The 20440-nt window shown below is 41.2% G+C and overlaps 1 protein-coding gene across 2 annotated transcripts in view; it reads left to right on the top strand.

The window, feature by feature from the left end:
- Positions 1–20440, top strand: part of EFNA5 (ephrin A5) — a 280955-nt gene that overhangs the window by 214464 nt on the left and 46051 nt on the right. For both annotated transcript variants that reach the window (XM_060143366.1, XM_060143365.1), the window contains exon 2: positions 17337–17629. In XM_060143366.1, coding sequence (XP_059999349.1) covers positions 17337–17629 — 293 coding nt within the window. The remainder of the gene's footprint in view (positions 1–17336; positions 17630–20440) is intronic.

Genomic DNA, 20440 nt, shown 5'->3' with positions numbered 1-20440 from the left:
CCTGTTCACAGGCTCAACAACTTGTGATTTTCTCCATCGTCAAATCCGTGCTGCCAGTAATCATCCCGCAGGAAGATGAGAACAGATTCTCGCCGGGCTTTTATATTTCCCCCATGCCTTTTTGAACATAGGTAAATTAGTGAGGTGGAAACAAGAAGAAATAGTTATAAACCTTTCAAAAAAGCAGGTATGTTCTCTGTACAAAGTGGATTAAAGTACTCTTTGGGGTTTAAAAATTGTATCTCAGAATGGCAACTTTTGTATTCTTTTGTCCTATGATTGACAGTTTTGGATCACTTCATACTTAAATAAGTTATCTTATCGGTCCCAAGACTAATAAGTTATTTTAGTCCCAAGACTAAGATTAAATTTGTTTACTTGGGCTTATAAACAGAAAGCATTTAGACTAATAAATACTGAAAAATATGTGATGATATATACATTTTTTTTTTTCTTCAGAGTGAAGCACTAAACAAAAGCATTATTTGAGACTGGGGGCAAATAAATAGCAGACCATGTCTGAAAATTGTTCTCCTGGGGTCTAGCCCTTTTTCTCGTTTTCACAGCAAAGGTTATTTTACTTCCACATTTGACTGTCTTACAAAAATGGATTTGGAAATGAAGAGCCATTCCTGCCCTGCGTACGGCAGCTGTGCTTACTGGTTTTATAATCTGTTATCCCAAATTGCACTTCTATTTTAATTTCAGCATGCCTAAAGCACAGGAGTCTTTTCAAATGTTCAGACATGACTATTTAAAATTGAAGAGAGAAGTTCAACCATTAAGTCTTCTCTAAGTTTTTCTTTCTGATGTGATGAAGTGAAATACTTTTTCATGTTGCCCATAATTTCTGTTTACACCATCATCTTGCTTATGCCAACTTTTAAATAGGCTGTAGATGCAAGAGCATATAAAAATCTGTAGTACACATTTTGTCGGGCTTGGCATTATTGTGAGGTCAGCGAGGATTCTAATGGAGTGCAGGGGATGAAACAACAATACAATCAATAGATGCAAAAGGCAAATGAACTTGCATAAATTAGCGCTCTAATAGGAACAGATAAATGCACTTTCCCTTTCATCTTTCAAGTGATACACGTTATTGAAAGAGGTCTAACAGATACCATCGTGATTTTTTAAAAATCTTTTTTTCAGGGGTGCAAAAACTAGAAAATGCGAGTAAAGTGAGCATTGAGGTGACTGTTCTGAACCGTTGAAATCAGATCAGTGTTTCAAATACAGTACGTAGAACTCAGAATGTTGTGTCCACATGGATGACACTACCGAGTGTTGCTCATAGAAATATAAACACTCAGAAAGATCTCCAGAGGAAGGTTTGTTCCAAGACCAGAGTTTATCTTGGAGGAACTAGTCTCTGATCCTGACATTCAGGCCTTTTCAGTGAACTCTATGTTTACACCATGTCCACTCAGGAAATGGCAGGAAGGATTTGTCACATGAAGAATGTCTGGGTGTCTAGGACCTGGGCAGTCACGGATCATCTGCCACTAGAGCATCATACAGTAATTTCATTATCTGTCACTGGCTCGACTCAAGGAGTTCTTAGGGAATGACAGCAACGTGCTCTGTTCCCCATTATACCAGTTGTCTTCTGCTTTTGGGGGGGATATGGTAGCTCTGGCACGAGTGTCAGAGGGTAGCAAGTGTCTGATGCTACAGCTTCTAGTCTTAATATAATTAGCGATGCCGAAGAATTTTCTCTACCACTTCTTCCTGCGCCCTGCACCTCTTTGTTTACTGCTTCTATCTATCTACTGCTTCCTTTCCCAGGGAAAGGACCTGGGAGTATAAAAGGCTGCCAAGTAACCTTCAGGGCCTTTGCTAAAAGGCAGAAATCTCAGCCATGGACCTGCTGTCTCACTGGGGCAGCCTTCAGTCCCGCCCAGCAACCTGATCATTTGTGTTGCTGGTTGATTTAACATGGACCAATAGAAAATACCCTGGTGCTTTCATGAGGGTACTTCTGTAAAGGAGCTCAATTATAGACGGTGAGAAACCTGCACCCTGGGGAAAATTTGGATATCCTCTTTCATGATATTAGGGAGTCCTCTGGTTTGAAGTAGGCACTTTTTAAGACAAAGTATGTGTGAAATCCACGTTGTTATCATTGTTATTATTATTTTTTACAGCACCTGGAGAACTTTTGCTCTTTGGGAAACCTTCTAGAAATTCTATCGTAGTGGAAATACCATTTGTATTGTTGGAAGAGAAAGAATTAACTTGTTGGTGTTGTTTTGATCTCAATCCAGAAAGCCAAAAAGAGTTAAAAAAAAAAAAAAAGTCTGCTGAGTATCAGCATTTCGTATCTTTTTCTTTGCATATTTAAAAAAATAGGTCTCTCCTTAGCTCTCTTCCATCATTGTTGTTAACTGTAATCAGTACTTTATGGTTATATTATATAGCTTTGTTTCATTAGGGCAATGAAAATGGTATTGAACAATAGCAGTATAATGCAGGGAAACAGTTAGTAATTCAGTTGGAAATTGCTAATGCAGTAGACAGTCGATAATACAATCAGCTCGACTTTCCTAGGAAAACATGAGCTAAATTTCCTCTATTTTTCTCTCAAATCTTCTCATCGGGCGGGAGTGAGGGATATGCTCTGAACAACACTGAAAAGCTGGTTGCCCCTGAATAGAGAATTTCTTTATGCATTGGATTTTGAATGACATCCACAGGTCCTGGGAAGAGCTATTTATTACTCCAATTCTCCCTGGAGATTTTTTTTTTAAGAGACTAGATAATTAATAGTCCTGAAAGGAAACAGCTGGATGAGATGGTGCTCGAAGTTCCTTCCACTAGTGTGTGTCTCTCTAGTCTTGATGCAGAAGTAGGGTTCTTGTGAAATTATTATCAGATATCGGGTCCCAAGGGAAGACCAGAGGCTGTCTCTTTACAAGCCTATGTCACGCATGGTTTGTGCGCTGAAGAATTTATAATTACTGCAGGTTAAGACTAGCAAACGTGAGTAGTGTCTAGGACTACAAAGGCAGGCAACTTGGTGTTTTTAAGGAGTGGTGACTTAGGATTTTATCGCTCTAGACTCTAGTAACTTGGTTGTGGTTGTTCTTGAGTCAAACCAACTACAGAAAGTTGTATATGAGGGACGTGCGTAGATTCAATGGCATACATAAATACTTAGCTGCAACTGTAATGCTGAGAGTTCCATTTTTAATTCAGTGAGTGCTTGAGGATGCTGGGTTGCGTTTTACCATTAAGAGAAACAGGAGTGATATGTCTAATTTTGAGTTGCCCTGTAAATTTTCCTAGTCATTAGAACCAACACAGTTTCCTCACGTGATACGAATTTTTACATATCCTAATTGTCTAACAGAGAATAGCAGTATTTCGTGTTCCCATAGACTTCCACGCATCTCTGACGTCTTTAGAGATATTAATTATATCTTGAAGCCACCACCCTGATTTTAAAAATAAATAAAACTAAATTTAATACTCTGCCGGGAAGTGCTGCTGGGCATAATAAGTAAGTTCCTTTGGCTTCATGCCAGAAACTCGTATTTAAACTAAAACAAAAGTCAAAAACACTTTCCAGAGTTCCTACTGTTCAGTTCATGTCCTCCAGTGGGTTAGAATGGCTTGTAACTTCTTAGGATTCACAACCCTGTTGAGGTGCGTGTAAGCGTCAGACCATGTGCCAGGCCTGTGGCAAACACAGCTAGACCTCACTTGGCTGTCGGTAGGAGCAGAGCAGGAGAGGTGTCTCTGCAGCCGGACGCTGTCTCCTTTCCTCCAGCCCCGCGTGCAGTGCCCGCCGTAGGGCGAGGCGCCCCCCCCACCCCTGGCACCAATAGTGGGTATACTCTCTACCAGCCTTGTAGACTGTGCTTCTAGGCTGCCCACTTGGCCAGCGCATGACATATGTTACTTTCTCTAGTCACGTTCATAAAACCAAAGTCACCAGCACTTTCAGTGACCAAGACTCAGGCTTTTCAGTTAATGGCTGGATTCATGAAAACATCCTTGGGTAGATTTTGGCTGCTGTGAATCTTTTCTCAGCTACAGGGTGCCTGAGACAGAATCTGAGAGTGTACTAAAGGGAATATCCTGTTTGGTTACCCTTTTACTTCCCAGAGATAGGGTGAAAAGTATATTTTATATTTGTAATTTATTTAGGTATAGTTTGTATTTAGAATGGAAAAAAAATCTACATTCCTTTTAGAATACCAAATGGCTTATGATTTTAATTAAATAATTGGCACACACAGAGTAGGTACCCAGATGTTGAATTAAAACATCAGTAGATGAAATTGCCCTATTTTGTAAATAAATTGATCAGTGCGATATAGTCCCATTTGTCTCTACACTGGATGCAGATTGTGCTAAGTTCCAGGCTCATTTAATAGCTCCTGTAGGTTTCGTTCATGCCTTTGTTGTTTTTTGACCCAGCTTATCAGCACTGAGTGGATAACTCAGTAGTAGCTCACATTCCCCCTCTCTTGAACAGCAGTGAAACGTTAATGTGCACGTGGACGGAACTTTGGGATCTGGGATTGTACTACTGAGTGCTGGAGAAAGCCAGTTGTGACGCTGTCCTCTCAAGGCTCACGGTGCTGAGTTGCCACCCAGCATGGCAGGCCTGTTATCACGCTCTTATTTCATCCTCTTTGTGTCTTGGCATTAACCATCCCTCTGAAATCTCACAATCTCTACAAGTGGCTCATTCAGAGCTTGTAGCAGGACCAAAAATTCTGAAAGTTCAAGAGGAGGGTCATGTGCGTTTGCTTTGAACTACAGTTCTTTTCCAGGGTAGACACTTGGAAAGTAGAGTTTGTTAAAATGGAAGGGGGAGGGGAAAAACAACTCTCCTTTCTGTCATTGAGATAGACAAGCATTTAAGTAGGTGGAGATATTATAGCACTTGAGAATCCCCTAAAGTGCTTAGATTTATTTCTGAGAAATAAATGGTGAATTGTTGACTTCTTTCTCCCCCTTATGTTTCCTTGGGATAGAGCGATTAGTTTCTAATTTTTTATGATTACATTATTCTTGCATATATCTTCCTGTGGTCCAGGCTATAAAAGTAAATAGAGGATCCAGCTGTATGAATGAATATCCTTTTAATGAGTGTTGGGAGGAAATGATAATACTAAGTAGTGCAAAACCATTTTTATGTGATGAACCAAAGTACCTTTGTTCCCAGCTCCCTGGTCTTGAGCCACAGGCCACCAGTAAATGTGTGCATAAAATGACAGTTTTATGTATTTCGGTGTTAACAAAGGTACCTCACGGTCTGTTTTGTCCCAAGAATGCACTTAATATGATTTTTGAAAGGCAGTGGCATATTCTGTTTTAATTTCCAGGGTCGAGGAAGGGTAAAATGGAGTATGTGACTTTTCTGTAACAGCCTTCATTCTATCTTTGGGCGAAAGCCTTGCTGAAACAGTGAGATAACAGTTGCTGGGTGAGAATACAGTCATTTTCGTGGTGCTATGAGTTAATTTCAGGGGTGAAACTATTCCTTACGTAGGAATATAATGTGCCTTCTCCCCTCAGACCAGCCGCTTGCTTAGAACAGCAGGTGGATATTGAGTGTCCCCCCCTGCTCCAGGGTATTGTGGGGTGCCCGCAGTAGCTTAACTCCGCTCTCTTGCCTCCTTTACTCCCTTCCTTCCTGGCCATTGTTCCCTTATTGTTGTTCGATAATTCTTTATGTCTCTGAAGTCCCTGGCAGTGATGTAATTCAATAGCACCCACCCCCAAATCTACCGTTAATTAACTTTTTAAAAAAATAAATTTATTTAATTAATTAATTTATTTTTGGCTGTGTTGGAGCTTCGTTGCTGCGTGCGGGCTTTCTCTAGTTGCGGCGAGCGGGGGCCCCTCTTCCTTGCGGTGCGCGGGCTACTCATTGCAGTGGCTTCTTCTGTGGAGCATGGGCTCTAGGTGCGTAAGCTTCAGTTGTTGTGGCTTGCGGGCTCTAGAGTGCAGGCTCAGTAGTTGTGGCACACGGGCACAGTAGTTGTGGCTCACAGGCTCTACAGTGCAGGCACAGTAGTTGTGGCGCATGGGCTTAGTTGTGGGATCTTCCCGGACCAGGGTTCAAACCTGTGTCCCCTGCATTGGCAGGCAGATTCCTAATCACTGTGCCACCAGGGACGCCCCATTAATTAACTTTTAAACTGCCTGTATTAGTCCGCTTAGGCTGTAGTGACAAAATACCATAGACTTGTTGGCTTAAACAACAGAAATCTATTTTCTCACAATTCTGGAGGATACATGTCCCAGACCAAGGTCTAGCAGTGTCAGTTTCTGGTAAGAGCTCTCTTCCTGGCCTGCAGAGGCACATGAAGGGAGAGTGGAGAAGGGGAGAGGGGGCACTGGTGTCTCTTCTTGAAGAACACCAATCCTGTTGGGTTGGGACCCCACCCTTATGATCTCATTTAACCTTAATTTCCTCCATATCTGTCTTCAAACACAATCACATTGGGGCTTCAACATATGAATTGGGGGTGACAAATTCAGTCCATAATACAGCCCAAATAAAAGAAGAAAACAAACCCCTAAAATAGAGAACCATAACATGACATGAACTTTGTAGCAGTTAGTAAACTTTTGACCTGACACTCTGCGCTTCCTCCACTGGCAATGGCCCACATGAACACACTCTGATGACAGTTGCAGGGGAGAGTTGAGAAGTCCCAGGAAAAAGCCAAAGGAAGACTCTCAAATACCTGTTTTCCTTCCCACCTTCCAACAGTAGAGGGATGGGAGGGGAGATTTCTAACCCCCGGAAATGTCCAAGGACAAGGGATTGGTTCTAGTCTTTTTCTACAAAGATTTGAGCTACTATTTGGTAGCTTTGAGGTGACGAGGAAGTTGTTTTCCTCTCGTGATCCCGGCCTGAGCAACAAAAGCCGGATATCCTGACAGGAGAGGCACAGTCTGTATCCCTACGACTCCCGTGAACTGGGGCAAACCCTGGGCATACCCCAGCCTGGTCTAGTCCTAACCTGAGCAGAAGGGAGCCTCAGAACCAGAAGATTCTCAGCACTGCCGGCTTGCGGTTGCTGGGACACAGCTCAGAGCAGAACAGTGGTTGGCAGAGGCTGAAAGGGAGCCTTGGGTGTTCCTGCCAATGTCATAGGCGCTTGCAGGATTTTGTGAAGCAGTCTGATGAACCCTCTCAAATAGAGGCACCTAATGCCATTCAGCTGTGTAATTGGGATGGAAATGGGCCAATGAGACGCGGCAGTTTGGGCTTAACCTTTGGGGAGTCTTGTTCCAGGAGACTGTATGTGGGGGGAAGAAAGAAGCATTACAAATAATAAGCTTCTCCGCCTGATTTGTAATGAATTGGTAATAAATGGCCTAGCGCTCTCCGGAAGTCTGACGATTACCGAGCAGTTCCAGCTAAGTGCACGGGACCACATCTTATTTTGATCAGCTGTAGCATAGCAAAGACATGTAATTATCATAATCTAACAATTAGCCTGGCATCACTTTCCAGTGTTTAATTACCCCAATAAATGGTAATTGAATAGAGGACTTAATGACAAGAGAGAAACTTTCATTCTGCGTTAGGTGCTTAAGTCGTCTACTTGGCTAGGCATGATTTTCTAGCATTGCTGGAACAATAGGCCTGATTATCATTTTCTTATCTGCCCTCGGCCATTATTTTGTTTCCTGATCTTGACCTTTGTTTGTCATATTATTTAGCTGTTCTCAAAATTTGATACTGGGACCCAGGACACAGAAGGAGATTATTGGGCACTTTACAAAGTTGTTTTCTGTTTTCAAACATTGTTTCTAATATCCATCAGCTACAATTTACTTTCTGGGAGGTCTCTCAAGTCACCACTCCGTGCAGGCACTGTGCTGAGCATTGGGGATGCAGAGATGAGTAAATACCAGCACCACCTTCAAGGAGCTCTCAGTGTAAAGAATGGAGGTCTCCATAAAAATACTAGAATAATCATAGTTCCAGTGATCTGCTCTCAGTGCAGTCCCAGTTTTTTCCTACATCTATGCATTTACCTTGAATGAATTCAATATTTTCTATGGCTCTACCCACCACCTAATTTCTAATGACTCCAGATCAATTCTCTCTCACCTTAGCCTCATGCCTGGTTCCAGATTTGTATCCAACTGCTCACAAGGTCCTAACCATACCAAATAAAAATAACTACTTCTCCCGTGCCAATTTGCATAGAAACAGCAACAGTTTCTGCTTTGCATTCTAAAGTTTTATATAAAACACTATTACCATTATTGTGCCCTAGCGTTGCAAGATATTTGCTTACCCTGGTCCTATGAAGATCAAACATAAAAGAAAGCCATAAAACATTTGTTTCCTTTCTTCCAGCTTGTTTTTTGTTTGTTTAACAATAAACTAATAGACAGTAGTTCCATGCCACGTAGATCTCGAACACCCACCCGCTTTTTGAAAAGTCGGGGCCAAATTTCAGACTTAGATGGTAATGATTCCAATAGGTTATCATCAAGCCATAATACAAATATTTAATTTACTGCTTGTACAGCAGTATGTAAGAACTATGAAATCATTATTTGATGTGGTTAATAGGAAGGACATTTACTATATCTCTTTGGTTATTTATTTATTTATTTATTTATTTTGCGATACGCGGGCCTCTGACTGTTGTGGCCTCTCCCGTTGCGGAGCACAGGCTCCGGACGTGCAGGCTCAGCGGCCATGACTCACGGGCCCAGCCGCTCCGCGGCATGTGGGATCCTCCCGGGCCGGGGCACGAACCCGTGTCCCCTGAGTCAGCAGGCGGACTCTCAACCACTGCGCCACCAGGGAAGCCCTCTCTTTGGTTATTGTTCTTAATTTTGAAACTAGGAATAACCTGAAATTCTGCTGGGTAACTCCATCCTCGTAGGATACAAAAGGGCTACACGTATGTAAGCAGTTTGGCAGGTGGCTTATTTGTTTGACTGACTCCCCACCTCCTGCATCCTCAGAACAGAATCAGTTTGTTGAATCCTGTTCTCCTAGGACAGTGGCTGGATAACCAGGTCAGTGATTTCCCGCATCTGCTTTTGGATCTGTGTGTGTGTTTCAGCTGCTCTGTTCCATATGCTTGACATGATGTAAAACTCTGGATAACTTAGGGCATGAAGGGCAGCTTCGTCAGGAAGCTCCTGGCCAGCAGGAGTCAAGAAGGAGCCTGTTTTGCCTTGTGGAAGTGACCTCTGTGAGGCCATACACTGATTGCCAGACAATAATTCTTTATTTTATTTTAATCCCTTTTCGAAAACCATTTGCAGTGGTCTGCGATGTGTCGGGTGTGTGGAACTCTGCCTGCTTAATTCTTTGGCTGATTTAGCCTGTTGACGTTGACACATTCTTACCCCAAGCCCGAGGCCTCATTGGGGGCTTAGAAGCAATTAGACTGTCACCCAAAGCTCCGGGTCCCTTCCTGAAGGAAAGTCTTGTTTAGGCTCTGCCAATTTAATGCTTTGTTTCCTTTGGAGCTCCTCAGTCAGGCTAATAAAACAAACTCCAAATGAGTTAAAACACTGGAGGAGAGAACATTTTGTGGACCCTGTATTTGAAACAGGTACTCCTCCTGGGAGATATCAATTTTAAAAAGTCATTCAGCCTGATGTGACTTGAACTAGAAAAGCAATAACACAAGGTATTTGAGATTTCTATCCATCTACCTGAGATGAGTAATTAATGTTAATGGAGGAATTTTTAAACCACTTGCTTTTAAAGCACACACACACACACACAGAAAAAAAGGGACAGGTTAGTATACTAGACCACTAATAAATTCTAAATATCTGGCTAAGTAAATTACATCTTATTCTCATCACCAACAGTTATTAAATTGAAGACAAAGCTCTCATGCTGCAGAATTTGTGATTACTACAACATTTATTTCCTTTCTTCCAACTTGCGTGTATAAGAACTTTATTCTAATTTTCCTTAATGGATAAGCAGAGCATCAACTCCAGGTTCTAAATGTTTTCTCAGTATCATGTGCTTCGTTGAATGAAAGTGTGTGTTGTAGCCTACAGCCTTTCAACTGCAAAAGAATGTGTAAGAAATATCTCTGAAATTCATCCTTGAGTAGGTTCTTTTTACACTTGTAAATCTTCACTTTTATGGGAATTTTAGTTGTTCTTGGTATGTTCTAGAGCCTGGAAGAGCTGGATTGGGCTGCCTGGAATGGTGGGTTTTGGTCATCATGTACTATACCTCATTCAGCCTTAACACCTGGCCTGGTAACAGTGAAACTGTCTATGACTCTGTCTCAGAACTGGAAACAAAGGTCAGTGACCAATATATTTGAAAGGTTGGCATATTTCAGCCTGTGAGAGAGAGGGAACATTTAAAATCAGCAAAACAAGTCTTTCTTCATCCCCCACTGATGCTAATATGATTTATCTACCCCAAGTCTGATTTGCTGTTTGTATTTCTCGCTTTAACCTCTGCTGGAAAAAAAAAAAAAAAGAGCATCTTCAGATTTAGGATCCGAAAGCCATAAGGCTTGCATCTGTGCTGAAAGGAATAACAGAAGGAGACAAGAAGAGACGTGTTATGCAACGCAACAGAGACTGCCATCCTGCCCATCACCTCCCGAAACGTATTTATAAAACAAATCCTGTGTCTGTTGCTGGGCCCATTAGGCCCTTCAGGACAAATGAGAAATTCTTCTGGTTAAAAAGACATCTTATTCTGAAATTAGCCTTTAAATCTATAATAGAATTGAAAGACTGTGCTGTCAAGACATATTCACTTGAGATTTAGTTTAAAATTTGGGAGGAACCCTGAGCTGATAAATTTGCTTAATCTTTGACCATAAATCATATCCTTCTTTTACATTTCAATTTCAGAATGTAATATAATAAGTTGCCTTGTAATTAAAGACGTGACAGTTGTAGTTCTGTTCAAATAGGAATATTAAAACAATCACCTCCTTGACAGATTAAAATACATTTAAAATGTAATAATCAACTATCCAGTTGATGGGAAATAGCATTTTCATCATTGAGTCCTTTAAAACATTACATGAAAGGGGGATAAAAGTGCCTCACAGCTTCTTAACCTCTGATAAGCAGTGTCTCCTTTCAGTAACGCTGTTTCTCTATTTATGGAGTAAAGAAACTTCACTCAGGAGCTGCTTGATAAAATACCTCAGTACATATTTCCCTGGAAGCAGGCTCTCTGCTGTGCCAGCAACATATGCTGAAGGCCAATTTAGAACGTTTTAAATATGCACCGTACCCTTCCTTTTCCAGCTACTAAAATGAAACGCATTTTGGCTTTAGCAAATGAGGAATGGAATGAGAGGAGGAACACTGCAGAGAAAAGTGGCTAAAGACGAACTCAGAGAAGGATGATGATGATGGTGCTGCTTCTCTGCAGCCTGAACCCAGGGCACTGCCTGTGTGTCCTGTGAACTCGACCTCCCAGCTGTCAGTCTCCACACCACGAGAGCATATGGTGATAGAGGAGGAAGTAAGGTCAATGACGTGAAAAACTATCCATTGAGAAAGAAAGCTAGGTGATGTCTCCTTGCCAAAGCAAAGAGGAACCGAGGTCAGAGTAGAGAACTTCCACTTGAGGTCAAGGACTGGAGTGTTCAAGTACTAGATGTCCCCAGTGGAGTGACCCAAGTTTGAAAATAAATTAGTTAGTTAGGAGCAGAGTCCTACAGATCAGGTTAACTATGGTCATGAAACAATGTTTTGGTCCCTGTCTCAGTAGAAACTTGGGGGCACATTGTTGATAACTAAATGCAAAGACAGTCTGTCAACTCTTTTTTTTTAAATAAATTTATTTATTTATTTTTGGCTGCGTTGGGTCTTCGTTGCTGCCCACGGGCTTTCTCTAGTTGCGGCGAGCGGGTGCTACCCTTTGTTGCGGTGCGCAGGCTTCTCAGTGCAGTGGCTTCTCTTGTGGAGCATGGGCTCTAGGTGCACGGGCTTCAGTGGTTGCGGCATGTGGCCTCAGTAGTTGTGGCTCGCAGGCTCAGTAGTTGCGGCACACGGGCTCAGTAGTTGTGGCGCGTGGGCTCAGTAGTTGTGGCACACAGGCTCAGTAGTTGTGGCGCATGGGCTCAGTAGTTGTGGCACACAGGCTCAGTAGTTGTGGTGCACGGGCTTAGTTGCTCTGTGGCATGTGGGATCTTCCCCAACCAGGGCTCAAACCCGTGTCCCCTGCGTTGGCAGGTGGATTCTTAACCACTGCGCCACCAGGGAAGTCCCAGACAGCCTGTCAACTCTTACTTCACCTCTGTCATCTTGATTTCACTTGAATTCCAATACTTAATCCATGATTCACTTTCTCCAGACAGGTTATATAAAGAGAGAGATATTAATAGTAGTTTAAATTTATAATAAAAACTGTATTTAGCTGTGGAATGTCATCAGGTAAACACTGAAGACAAACTAAGACAAAAACACATGTCTGCATAGAGACTTTGTAGCTCAAATCTCACCTTTAGTTTTTTTTTGCTATCAGTAGCCCCAAACTGTATTTTCTATCCAACCCTCCAGGCAGCCTCTGGGTCATCAAAACAATCATAAAGTGCATAATTCATTTTTAGTAGTTGAATTGATTACAAAGAATTAGTTGCTGTACTGAATTTTATTCTTCTTAATTAATTAAAATGACCCTTTCACAATATATATGACATTCTCAACCAGCCTACTGCCGCATTTTGATGATGTGGCATGCAACCATGCAACCCAGTGGAGGACAAGGGCCATCACTGTATGCATATGAGATGTTTCCTGGCACTTGGGACTTGTATTGTGAGAACACAGGCAGAGCGGTAATCATTTTACTCAAACACAGTCACTTTTCTAAGTGTGGCAACCATGCCTGCTTTTATGTCGTAAACCACTGTGATAATTTAGTAGAGATTGTATTGTAATTATTGTTGGCGTGTTGGTATGCAGCCAGAAATTCCTACAGTTTATAATATGCAATGGTTTCAGAGAGGTAGAGAACCACAGATACAATAGATGGAATTAAAGATTAGGAGTAAAGAAGAGACATTTATAAGAAAATTTCCCAGAAATTTACAAATGTGTAAATCATGGGCGGGCTACCCATGAAATTTGTAAATATTGGCATGTGGAATCATTCTTCCTAGAGGTGAATTTGCTCATTTAATACGAACTAAAGCTCATAAAAGTTTCCTGATGGAAAAAAAAAAAAAAGTTCCCTTCTTGTGAATGGCTACGGAGCCTAACAGCACTTTATCCTGGGAAAGGTTGGAATGATGTGCATGAGTCAGGAGCTAACCCTGTGATCTGAGGCTTATTCAGATGTTGATGCACCCTTCCGCTCTCAGTGCAGGAGTTTAGGATCAACCTAGTGAGGAAGAGAGAAGGGCCAGGACCCCTTGCAGCAGACTTTCCTAGAAGATCAGTGTAAACAGGATGAGGGGAATTACAGTCAGTCAAGCTTTGAGCCATTATGATTAGGAGGAAAGTGTATATGCTTCAGAAGCCATCAGACTGGGGTTGAAATCCTACCTCTGCTGCTTATTTCCTGTGGAAAAAAATCGAACTAAGTGGATAACAACTTCTCTGAATGTCATTTTCTCATTGGTATAATGAAACTAATTATAACTACCCAATAAGGATTTCATGTGACAACAGATGTAAAGCCATAAAGTAGCAGATCCTGGACATGGCGAATATTTGTTGCATCAGTGAATGTAGGAAAGAACTGAAACCCCATCGAGAATTAGGGGCTTCCCTGGTGGCACAGTGGTTGAGAGTCCGCCTGCCGATGCAGGGGACACAGGTTCGTGCCCCGGTCCGGGAAGATCCCACATGCCGCAGAGCAGCTGGGCCCGTGGGCCATGGCCGCTGAGCCTGCGCGTCTGGAGCCTGTGCTCCGCAACGGGAGAGGCCACAGCAGTGAGAGGCCCCTGTACCGCAAAAAAAAAAAAAAGAAAGAAAGAAAGAAAGAAAAGAAAAGAATGAGAAGCATCCCTCTGGCGAAATACAGAGTGGACCTAAGAACTTGACTTTAGCAATTAAATCTCATTTCTGAGGTCAGACTGCTTGGGTTTGAATTCTGCCTCCACCTTTTATTATTCCTGTCACACCGGGCACGTTGATTGACTTCTTAATCTCAGTTTCCTCATCTCTGACTGGGTGTACTAATTGTGTCTATTCTGTGGCCTTGTGATGGAGATTAAATTGAGATAATGAATGTAACGTAATAACCACTCAATAATATTAGCCATACATATGTGCTTCTTCGCAGTAAGGCCAGAAAAGAATGATTCAGTGTGACTCCGTAGTCAAAGAGCGTAATTTGGGATAGTCTTAGTCTATCTAACTCTCAACCTTTCTTTGGATTGTACTTAGCTACATTATACAGATGCCTTTTATGAGTTCCAATTGGTCACTGTTTTTATGTTCACATTGTCCATTTTTTTTTGAAATTTACATTAGTAAAATAATTTATGCAAATTGAATATCTGAAACAGAAGTATAAGTTGATTCTATGGTAAATCATAATCATTTCTTTGTCGTGTGCATAGAAGGGTATAAGCGTTAATTGCTGGGACAATCTCATGTTTAAAATTGGCTCCACAGTGATTCACCTAACACCCCACACAAAGTAAATTGTCACCAGAAAAGGATAACTGCTCAACCCAATGTAAAATGGCTCTTCAGTCTCATGCTTTGCTTTATTAAAATTATAGCAGAATTAACAGGGATAAACGTGTAGAAAAAGGGTAGCTAAACTTGAGGCACCAGAAAACCATGACAATTTGTAGAATAAAGCAATAACCGCATGGGTCCAGACAGTGGCAGTTTTCTTAATTTTCACTTTTAAGCAGTGTCCAGTGCCAGCAGAAGCTAAGATGAGTGACACTTAGGGAAAGGAAAAGCTTCCCCCTTGAATGTCTTTAAAATCTATAATAATAATATAATAATATAAAGTGCATCTGGGCATTGCCTTCTGCTGCAGTTCTTGTCTGGCTCTCAGCCAGAACTGTCAGCCTACTCTGAGTGCTGATGATTCACATCCCAGCACCCTTTTATCTGAACGTTGCAGTGTCTTTTCTTTGTACTTTGGCAGTGATGTTACCTTGATGTGCAAAAACCTTTTAAAAGCAACACAGGCTTTCCTTGTATCTTGACAAATCGTTGTCTGCCAGTAATGAAGAAGAAGAAAACCTGGTTTCGTCATCACTGTAGATATAAAGAAATAAATACTTCTGAGGGTTTTCTTGTTTTTAAAAATGGTTATGTATTTTGAGATCCTCTAACTGAGAAGTGATCTGATCATCTTTCCTTATTTCTCTTGCATAAATCAACATGCTGCTTTTCCAAAGCACAGAGCAAGTGGAGTTTCTGGGGATCATTTGATATTTGAGGACAGACAGAATTTAGGATTTTTATATGATTTCCTTTCTTCTGGGATTTTTAAAAAGGGAAACGTGGGGATTATTTTTATTTCTGTTGTATGCTCTTACTGCCATTGTTTAAAAAGTAATACTTTGTTACTTACCCATTTTAATATATCCTGTTAATAGTAACAGTGCTTTATATTCACGTGTGCTTTTCATACATTTCCTCATCTGAGGCTTGAAGCAGCTGTGTGAGGTCAGCAAGGAAGATTCTCATTATTATTCTACTTAACATGTGAGGAAACTGAGGCTCAGGATGGCTTATGACTCTCCTACTCAACCAGCAGCAGATCTAGTTCTACTCACTCAAAATAAGTAGCTCTTCCACTTTTACCACGGTGTATTTCAGAAGGGAATCTCGACTTTGTCAATGAATATTTAGGATCCAGAGCAAAGGTAGTATTCACAACAACCTGTCAGAGGTCCTTGTTATATGTGGGTGCTGCATTTTAAGGAGAACACTGGGAAACTAGAAGATGTGAAGAGGGTCAAAATAGTAGTATGACGCGGAGTCTGGAAACTATACCAGAAATAACCAAAGGAATCAGGATTTTCAAGTCTGGAGAAAGGAGGATACAGAGAGATACAGCTGACATCTCCGAATGTTTTATGTACTACCTGGTGGAAGAGGAGTTAGATTTGCTCTTTGTAATTTCAGGCAGCAGAAGTAGGATCACTGGATGGAAATTACACAGAAGTGGATTTATGCTCAATATAAGAAGAAACTTGCTAACATTTAGAGATGTCCAAAGATAGAATAGACTAGCTCACCGTCACTGGGAAGTGTTCTCCCTGAGACTGTCTGACTTGAAGATTTTATGACTTTATGGGCATTGTATTTCAGCAGTGACATAGTTTTGTGATGACCCTCCTAAGGGTTCAGGGAAGAATTTCCTCACCAGCTAAAAACAAAGGGGTTTTGTAGGCTTTTCCACTCTGATTTTAGAAAGTTGTGTACATGACAATTCCTGTTTCACACACCACTGGGTCCTGGGAAAAACTGTTCAGTTGATGGGGAAAGGCACATTAGTTAAAACAAATAAGCAAAACTTTTTTAAGATAAGAATTGAAGCAGACACTGTGATGTGGGCAGTGGTGTGTTTGTGTGCACACATTTTAACTCTTTCAGGATGAAGTGGCCGTGGTTTTGCTGTTTTCATCTGACTTCTTACTTTCTCTACTCCTCAGTCCAGCCCTAGAACACAACCTATGAAAGTGAAAGAAATGGGCAGAAAAGTCATTCGACCTAGATGGTTTCAATTTAATAGGGAAAGGGCGAGGGCATCAAAACAGAGATTGGCTAAAACGAGTTTGTGACAAAAGCAGATTTACTAAGGGAAACACCTAACTAGGATCCTCAGTCTTGGTTCCAGGTCTGGCTCAGTGGCTCATTGCTTCATCATTATGCCTTCGGGTTTTATTTTCCTCTAAAGTGGAAGTGTTGTTCTAGGAATTTTCTTTTCAACTTTTAAATTTTATGATTCTAATTCTCTCAGTTTTATCACTCTAATTGTCCACAGTTGCATAGGAAATTAAGAATGGGCTCAGTTATAACAAAAACAATTCACCTATTCTTTAAATTTCTTACTCATTTATTCAAAAACATTTATTAAATGAAACACTATTTTGGAAATATGAAAACTGATTTTAACAATGGAAGGAAAACAGCAAATCAGTACCTTTAATACTTAAAATGAAAGTGAAGCTCTCCATTGGTAGGGTACTTTGAAACAATGGTAATAGGATTCCTCTGTAAAATGGCATGCTGTTATTTAGATTTGGAACAGCAACAATTCAAACCATGCCTCAAATCGTATGGCACCAAATAAAAACTTACTATAATAAATCTTTAGCCTGAGCGTTATTAATGGGTTCAACCACTGATTCCAAGCAGGAAGCCCTTCCTCTATGAATAATCCTATCTTTTTCTTCTTCCGACAGATTTCAGAGGGGTGACTACCACATTGACGTCTGTATCAACGACTACCTGGATGTGTTCTGCCCCCACTATGAGGACTCAGTCCCAGAAGATAAGACTGAGCGTTATGTCCTCTACATGGTGAACTTTGATGGCTACAGTGCCTGCGACCATACTTCCAAAGGGTTCAAGAGATGGGAATGTAACCGGCCTCACTCTCCAAATGGACCACTGAAGTTCTCTGAAAAATTCCAGCTCTTCACACCCTTTTCCCTAGGATTTGAATTCAGACCAGGCCGGGAATATTTCTACATCTGTGAGTATACAGAGATTTATCATGTTGTAGGGCAGCTGCAAGAACCCAGACTGGTTTTTTAGCCGTGCTTCAGAGAACTGCGGAGTGCTGGACTCTGCATTATAGATGTCTCCTTGTACATGCATACATCAGGATCCCTAGATACATTAGCTGGGAATTGAGAGCACAAATTAGATTAAACACACAGCGCCTCTCCCCCTATGAAATCGCGTGTCAGCCTGTTCAGTGAACCACTGCTGACTTGTATTTCTTTTAAATGAAAATTGCTACCAAAGCTCAGGAAAAGAAAAAGAGATTCCTGAAAAAAGAATTAAAGGAAATAATTAAATTTACATAGCTTGGAGTCATTGGATTTCTCATTCAGGTGTCAGCAATATCCTTTCAATCATCCACATTTTCAGTTGGAGAAAGCCAAAACTCCTGCAAATGTCAGCAAGCTGATGATAAATACTCTCTTTGCACCAAGGAGAAAAGACAATTATTAAGAGCAGCTGTGTCTTTAAACAGGCAAGAGTGTGAAGAAGTATCTTGGTTTTTTCTCCATCTTACACACCATCACTTCTTCAGGCATCATACTGGTCATGTATCCTAGGTAAATGCTTCTCAAACTTCACTGTGCACAGGTCACCTGGGGATCTTGTTATAATGCAGATTCTGATTCAGGGGGCCTGGGGTGGGGCCCGAGATGTGGTATTTGGAAAGCTCCCCGGTGATGCCACTGCTGCTGGTCTATGGACCACACTTGAGTTAGCAGGGTTATAGGAAATACCTAATTTAGGCAGCTTGCTGTGTATCTGGACTTGCCTTTAACTAGTATCAGATAGTTAAGCTATCTGGCCTTTCCTACGTGTTTTGACTGTCAGCTGAAGGAGTTAAATGTTAGAAGTACTCTGTTCAAAAGTACATTTACTAAAAAAAAAAAAAAAAAAAAAAAAAAAAAAGTACATTTACTGACCAGCTTATCATGGCTCAGAAATTTGGGGGATGCAAAATGAAAAAACACTCCCTGTCCTCAAGGAGTGACTGCCTAGTGGGGAGCAGACATTTAAGTAGGCAGTGAAAGTGGAAATAGACAGTTGCTGAATGCCGCTGAGTGCAGGGAGCCTGAGTGCAGGGAGCCGTGGGAACGTAGGGGAGGTTGGACCTCACCTGCTTGGAAGAATCAGGAAGCGCAGAGCCTCCCAGGGTGCTGGGCTGCTTGCTCGTCGCCTGCCAGGCAAACGAGATAAAGAGCGTTCCTGGTTTTCTGATTCATTTCTTCAATCCCAGTGTCCTCCCCTACCTCTCCTCACCCACATGTTTTAAGTCTACAAGGATTTCTAGCTCCTCTTCTTCTACAGAAAACAGAGTTTTCTAATAAGCCGGATTTCCCCATCACAAGGGCACTCTCACTTATATTGGAATTGAATTTAGAAAGGAAATTGAACAGCACCCGTTTTATTATTTCAGTACATATTTCAGTCGTTAGTCATGAAAAAACGTGTAAAAGTCTTGATAGTATCTCACGTTCGATCCATAAAATAAGAAAAGGAATATTGAGTCCCGTGGATGGGGGAAACACTAGCATACAGTGAATTCACATGTTCTCAGGCAGCAGGCTCTTGCCTTTTGCTGATTTTTACTTTGTCAAAGAATCTCATTCAGCAGAGGAGAAAAAGGAAAAAGGAAGACTTCAGCTGTGAGACAGAGACTCATTAATTGCCTAAGTCTAAAATATCATACTGATGTAAGAGGAAATTATTGCCAGTTTCAAAATTTTCACATGGTTTCTCAGATTAAAAAACAGCAACAAAAGCAAAACGCAAAAGTGAATAGAGGGCACTAAGATGGGAAACATACTCACCAGCTAACTAGTTGATTGCATGATTATTAGAAATTATAGAATCCATTGAGGTTCATAAGCAAGATGTTATTATTCAAATACACCCATAGTGCTTATGACTGGTTTTTCCTCATTTGTGGTTAAATTCAATATTTCACTAAAAATCATTACGTGTCTTCTGTAACATTCATTTAACGGAGTCATTTAACTGTCAAGGGCTCCTGTGAAAGTAATTGTTCAAAATGCTTCAAAATACCAAGAGCTTTTTGCTGTTCAGCTGAGTTTAACCTGAATTACTTCTTTTAATGAAAAGTAAAATAGCACAAAATTAGCAGCAAAAAGATGTTCATTTACAAGAAGCGCAGTGGCCTGGTCATCAGTTAAATTGAATTTTCAATCATGTTTTAAAACCATAAGAGCATCCTTCCCTGTCTTTTTAGTAGGGAAAGGGTTTCCTCTCTTCCTTTCACTGCTGAGAGTGGACACCTTACAGACATTTCAGATACTGTGGTCATAATTAAACTAAAGGATTCTTAGGGGAGAATTGGCCCTCAGTTGAATTTTCCTCTTTCCTAATGTGCGTGGAATGAACAAGATGATTGGGAAATGGCTCTTTTCGCACTCATTACATTACATGGAGCCCTACTGCTGATCTCAGGAGCCAGCCTGACTGCCCACTTGTCAGTTTTATAAAATGTCCTTACTAGGCCAGGGGTATATTTCAGCTCCTCAAGGCCTTAAAATCTCTTGCAAGTTTTCCAAGAGAAAAATGAAAGCTATAGCCTTTTGACGGTCCTGCTTCAAGGTGCCGGAGGAAGGCTTAAGCTCAGGGGTGACTGCAGAGGACCGAAAGTCAGATACAAGCTTGAATTGGGGGGGAAGGGAAGAGGAATAGTTCATAACAGGAAGTCCACCTCATCACTTAGACTCAGGACACAAATCGGAGTGTTCTTATCAAGTTCTGCTTTATCTTCAACGAGCTTTATTTC

The sequence above is a fragment of the Lagenorhynchus albirostris genome, chromosome 3, assembly GCF_949774975.1.
Source record: "Lagenorhynchus albirostris chromosome 3, mLagAlb1.1, whole genome shotgun sequence".
Classification (NCBI taxonomy): Eukaryota; Metazoa; Chordata; class Mammalia; order Artiodactyla; family Delphinidae; genus Lagenorhynchus; species Lagenorhynchus albirostris.
This window is presented reverse-complemented; position numbering and strand designations above follow the sequence as displayed.